Source organism: Otolemur garnettii, unplaced genomic scaffold, assembly GCF_000181295.1.
Source record: "Otolemur garnettii isolate 467f Iridium unplaced genomic scaffold, OtoGar3 scaffold00161, whole genome shotgun sequence".
NCBI classification, from domain to species: domain Eukaryota; kingdom Metazoa; phylum Chordata; class Mammalia; order Primates; family Galagidae; genus Otolemur; species Otolemur garnettii.
The window spans coordinates 2,968,751-2,974,460 of NW_003852556.1; the positions used below are offsets into that span (position 1 = coordinate 2,968,751).

At 48.0% G+C, this 5,710-nt stretch overlaps 1 protein-coding gene across 2 annotated transcripts in view; it reads left to right on the plus strand.

The window, feature by feature from the left end:
• COL4A1 (collagen type IV alpha 1 chain) overlaps positions 1-5,710 on the plus strand; it is a 148,261-nt gene that overhangs the window by 87,277 nt on the left and 55,274 nt on the right. For both annotated transcript variants that reach the window (XM_003799995.3, XM_023519173.1), the window contains exons 5-12: positions 868-912; positions 1,003-1,065; positions 1,542-1,595; positions 1,746-1,772; positions 2,745-2,828; positions 2,915-2,977; positions 4,385-4,420; positions 4,887-4,928. In XM_003799995.3, the coding sequence (XP_003800043.1) occupies positions 868-912; positions 1,003-1,065; positions 1,542-1,595; positions 1,746-1,772; positions 2,745-2,828; positions 2,915-2,977; positions 4,385-4,420; positions 4,887-4,928 (414 nt within the window). The remainder of the gene's footprint in view (positions 1-867; positions 913-1,002; positions 1,066-1,541; positions 1,596-1,745; positions 1,773-2,744; positions 2,829-2,914; positions 2,978-4,384; positions 4,421-4,886; positions 4,929-5,710) is intronic.

Consider the following 5,710-nt stretch of genomic DNA (forward strand, 5'->3'; position numbering starts at 1 on the left):
CTTCAGCTTCTTCTCCCACAGTGGGCTAAGTGGGTGTCACCTGTGACCACCCAGCCTCTGATCCTTAGCACTGGCACTGGCACCAGACGAGCTCCTTCCACTTGTCCTCCTGTGAACTTGTTTTCTCCCATTTGTCCTTCCTCAGAGTCTTCTGTGGACACAGTTTTATCTGGGGGAGGGCAGTAGGTGATGAGTCCGCGGGGCTCAGGAGTGACATCTCCTGCCCACGGCGCCCAGGCGCCCCCAGAGCTAACCTTGGTCCCCCTTCTCTTCACTCTCTTTACTCTCCTTGCTGCGCCCATTCCTGGAAAATGCAAAGTGAAGACCTTTGTAAGAACATTTTGGAGGTAGAAAAATAGACATCATAAAATGTAAACATTTTCATTTCCCTACTGTGACATGGTGAGAAGGGAGGCAGGACGGGCCTGCCTGTGCCTCACCAGGGCCCATGGGCTCGGGTAGAGGCTGCAGGGGGCCGTGGTCACTGTTTGGTAAACAGACGTTGTTGCTATTCAGAATAGAGATGATAGGGATTTCAGCTAGAAATAACTTTTGATTTTTTTACTCCCAATGAACTGATTTATTGTATAAACCCTTCTCTCAAACGCTTGTGTTTTAATGTGAGTTGCATGCTCTTTTTAAAAAAACAGAGGAGAGGAAGGCAGGGTCACTGCGAGCACGTGTGGCCGTGACTTTAGAGGGGCCGAGCAGTCAGAGTGTGACATCGGGCTGGGCCCTCAGCTCCTCGGCTTAGCGCGCATCCTGAGTGCCAGAAATTAGGGGGTGACACCATTACCAAGGTGGAGCAGTGGGGGGAGACCAGCTTCCCCAGCTCTCCCCTGACACGCTTTTATTCCATTCTTACAGGGGCCCCCAGGCGCGTCTGGATACCCTGGAAACCCAGGTCTTCCTGTATGTATACAAAACTCTTCGTTTCTTTCACGAAGCATTTGACCAGCCTGGATAATCTATTTGGTTGACTTCTCACTTTATTGATTGCAGGGTATTCCTGGCCAGGATGGCCCACCAGGTCCCCCAGGCATCCCAGGCTGCAATGGCACAAAGGTAAAGTGAGAAGGGTCCCTCCCCATGCTGTGCGCTTATGGGGCTTTGCGTGTTGGCAGGTGAGGTCAGTTATTCTGTAGAATGACAGTGAAAAGTTAACTTGCCTTGAAGCTTTCTTTACTCAATAAGGAAATAAGATTGTCCTGTATTTAATGTATAGGGCAGTGCTTTTCTTTTTTGTAGACTTTATCCTAAAATTGCTTTTAAGCACTAAAGTCCTTACCTGTAATCAATTACTAAATCGAATAAGAAAATGCTGTTATAGATCATTGCCCCTGTTGATAAAGCTATTGAGTATATTTCTTCTTCCGCAAGGCAGCACCAGTAACATAGCTCGTAACAAACTGTTTTTAGGAAATGATTTTTAACCCCCAATGAGGTTTCTCTGAGGGGTAGGTCAGAGTAACTCATGACAGTGTCTGGGGGACGTGTTTGCCAGGCATAGTGTGTGACCAACTCTCTGCCCTTTCCCTCAGGGAGAGAGAGGGCCTCTGGGACCTCCTGGTTTGCCTGGATTTGCTGGAAATCCTGTGAGTATAGGGTTAAGTTAAAGTTTTTTTTTCCTGGTTATAATTTCTCCTTGTTTCATTTTCTTTTTCCTTTTTGCTTTCTGCACTTTAGTCTTAATGCTAATGACATTTTGTGAAAACGAAAACCAATGCCAAAACTTTCTTTTTCAGGGACCACCAGGGTTGCCAGGAATGAAGGTGCATTTTATTTATTTTGTTGGATTCATTAGAAGGAGTCTTTTTAAGATGGATGCCAGTATAAATTGTTTTAGCTGATTGTCTTTTATGCTTTTTAGCCTACTTTCCCAAATTGATTACATTAAAAGAATATATGAGCGATCTATACATAATTAAATTTAATAGGCAGGACACGTGGTGTGATGGTAAATGCTCACTTCACTGTGAGCGACCTGTGAGGGGCTCTCAAATCTCCTAATCTGGGTAACACGGCCTCGGGGCTCGGTCACTGTCGTCAGGCTGACCCCAGACTGGGCATTCCCTGCTGTGTGCAGTTTTATAGAGGTCTGGGAGCCTGGCATTGGGGTGTTTGGAGCAGCCCCATAAAAGGGAACTTGCGGTTTTTCAGAAGCTGCAGTAGACCGTCGGTCACCTAAGTGAGGTTAAAAGTGCTGTGTTTAAGAACACCTAAGAAATGGCATCCTCCTAACAGCTCTGTTAGAGCTCTCTAGAAAGAGAACCAGCGGGACCTGTGGAGGGAGAGGGCTGGAGGGCAGGGTGGCCAGTGGGTGGGCCGCAGGGAAGCCGAGTGAAGTGGTGCTCAGTCTGAAGGCCGTGCAGCCAGAATTCTCTCTTAAGAGAAGTCAGCTTTTTTTCTCTCAGAACCATCAGCTGACTAGATGAGGCCCACCAGCTTGGTGGAGGGCACATGCTTATCCATCTTCCAATCAGAGCCCGGGACCCTTGTCCCGAGTGTGGGGCAGTCACATACACCATGTTGGGGACCTGTCTGTGTAGGCTGCTCCATGATCAGTGCTGGCTGCAGCCTCAGTGATGGTCAGACAGCAGTGACGGGAGGGCTGGTAGGCGGGGCACTTCCAGCTCAGACCCGGCCTGGTCCACACCAGGTATGTGGGCCTGTGCCTTGCTGGGTTGTAAACTCTTCACACAGGTATCAGTAATCACAACTTCTCTCGTTTTTTCATCCTCTAGGGGGACCCTGGTGAAATACTTGGCCACGTGCCTGGGACACTGTTGAAAGGTGAAAGAGGATTTCCCGGAGCCCCAGGACTGCCCGTAAGTATTTGCTAAATAATTACAATCACATGCTGAGTCTCTCCCTGGTTTGCATTTTAATTCTTTTCTTTCTCTCTAAATTACAGGGTTCACCAGGCTTGCCAGGGCTGCAGGGTCCTGTCGGCCCTCCAGGATTTACCGGACCCCCAGTAAGTTTTGGGGACATCTCTCTGAGGCGGTTGTTTACAGGGCAGTTATGTTGAGGTGTGACAATAAATAATGATTTAATGACAAGGCACACAGTGATGGACCCTCTTAATTTGGACATGGCAGGATCAGCCTCTTTCTTACTGAATGTTCGATTGGCAGCTGCAGTCCACCTGTTGTGGGAACAGGGTAGTGACGCCAAGACACCCCAGGGCAGATGGCACGTCGTTCCTGTGGGCTGGCTGGGTGCCAGGGATGTCCAAACACCTGGGTGGCTGCTCCACGGTGCCGGGACACGTGTTGGTAGATACACAGTCTGACCAGTGGGGTCTGCGTCTGGGAGGGCCTGGGGCAGGCCGGGCAGCCACCAGGAGTGGCACTTGGTTTGATATGATAACTTTGCGAGCTGAGCACCTGGAGAGTCACCCAGAGGAGATGCGCTTCCCTCGGGGCCTCTGTCAGAGCCTTCTGCTCAGTAGAAGGCAGTGCAGTCGGACTTGCGAGACTGGCGTGCTGGGCAGCGCTCCTGAGTTTGTTGTCCCCTCACTGCCCCACCGAGAGTCCTCTCAAGAGATTGTCAGGCTTGTATTTTTAACTTACTTTTTTCTCTCTCTCCCTCTCTCTGTCTCTCTTTTTTTTTTGAGACAGAGTCTCAGTTTGTTGCTCTCGATAGAGTGCTGTGGTATCACAGCTCACAGCAACCTCAAAATCTTGGGCTTAAGCAGTTCTCTCACCTCAGCCTCCCAAGTAGCTGGGACTACAGGCACCTGCCACAACACCCGGCTATTTTTTTGTTTTTAGCAGGCCTGGGTGGGGTCAGCTACCCTACTCACTGAGCTACATGCCCTGCCATTTTTTTTCTCTTTTGATGTAAAAACCAGAAATTCTTCTCCTACCCATTCATGTGGATGTGGCCTCTTTGCCATTCTTATAAATAAACGGATTCATTTTTATGAATAACTTTTTTTTTTCCTGTTAAAATGGTTTTTCCTTATAAAAACCATTCTAAGAGTTACACACACAGGAAGTGTTTTATTTCACTACAATCCACTAAGAATCGTCACATTTTTGGGATGAACAGTTACCTGTAAAGTGGGCAAACGCGACTCCCAGACTGGAAACTGCGGCTGGCCAAGGGCTTGGTGACCGGCTTTGTGCGTCGTCTTAACACTTGTCCTGGCACGGCTCAGGCTGTGGGAGCCCACAGGGCCCAGGCCTAAGATTTTTAGGTATTTCCATTAGGAATCCTCCTGGACCAATTTCTGGTTATTCTCAATCTCCAGCTCCGGAAAAATGTTTAACAAATAAATTATGATGTTAATCACACAATCTTAAGATAAATTCCACACAGAGATTTAAAGCCCACCAGGGTTGTGAATCATATTTAATTCAAATGTTGTCTCTTACAGGGCCCCCCAGGTCCTCCTGGCCCCCCAGGTGAAAAGGTAAAAAGTTCTCATCTATAGTTTTCTTGCATTAGTGTCGAATTGCCATAAAATTGACATCACTCATTTTTTAGTGTCTAAAGGTTTGAGAAATTATAGTATTTTTTCTCTCTGTGTATTTAAGCCTCTATTATCCACCTGCTGTCTGTGGACCATCTATCAGTCTATTGATCCTCTTTCCATTCATCCCCCAGTCTTATGTTGGAATCACTGATGTTTCCCTGAGTTTTCCAAAGCCAGAGTTTAAAAACATTAACTTACAATAAAAGGTCTTAATAGAATGTGTCTATCAATAACACTTTAAAAACTTTTCCCTAGACATTGGATGTAGTAGGATCATAACTTTCTAGAAAATTTTTATGATCGTTCTGGACAAAGCTGTGGTTTGAAATCTACCATATCACTGCATTTTATGTGAGCTTTGTGGAACCACTTTAATAATGAAAACTGAATTTTCAATCCACAGGGACAAATGGGCTTAAGTTTTCAAGGACCAAAAGGTGACAAGGTGAGAACACATTGCTTCAGAGTGTTTTCATGTTTAAAGTCACAGTTCTGAGCGTGACAGAACCCCACCTCTGGAGTACCCTTCGAGCCCTCGTAGCCTCAGTTCGTCCCCTTCTCTGCGTGATCTCAAGTGTGATAGTGTTTCCTCCAAATGCTGAGATTATTGAATTTGTTCCGGCTCACTGGGTAGGCCAGAATGCCTTGCTCTGCATGTGCTCTGGCAAGCAGGGGATATGGTGAGGCTAATTCCAGTTTTCTGTACAGTGGAAATGTCCTTCATTAGAGTCAGACCTAGAGCTCCAAGGTGCAGGCTGAGAGGGGACTCGGGCAGTTCCCGCAGCACCTGCCGAGGGCTAGGACCTTCACTCTGCAGGCCACACCTGCTGCAGGTGATTAGGCCCAGAGACCCTAAGTGCAGTGGGGACCTGGGCGATCTGGGCACACAGTGGGCCTGCGCTACACCCATGCATTTGGCCTACTTTGTCCATAAACTACAGTACAGTGCCCCTGAGTGTGTGCAGCTGCACGTCTTAGACCTCACTGACTGTGCTACGGCTGCATTTCACGTACTGCAGAGTGTCCTGGCAATTACAGTGCCTGAGGAAAACCATTCATGGTGGCTCTCTGACTGTGCCCTACCTGCCTGCTTTCTTCCTAGGCTTTGTCACGTGGTGTGGGCTACCCTTGTGCCTTGGCATACTGTACACACCCACCATGCGTGCAGGCCCAGTGGCACACCATACATGCCCACCATGTGTGCAGGCCCAGTGGCACACCGTACAC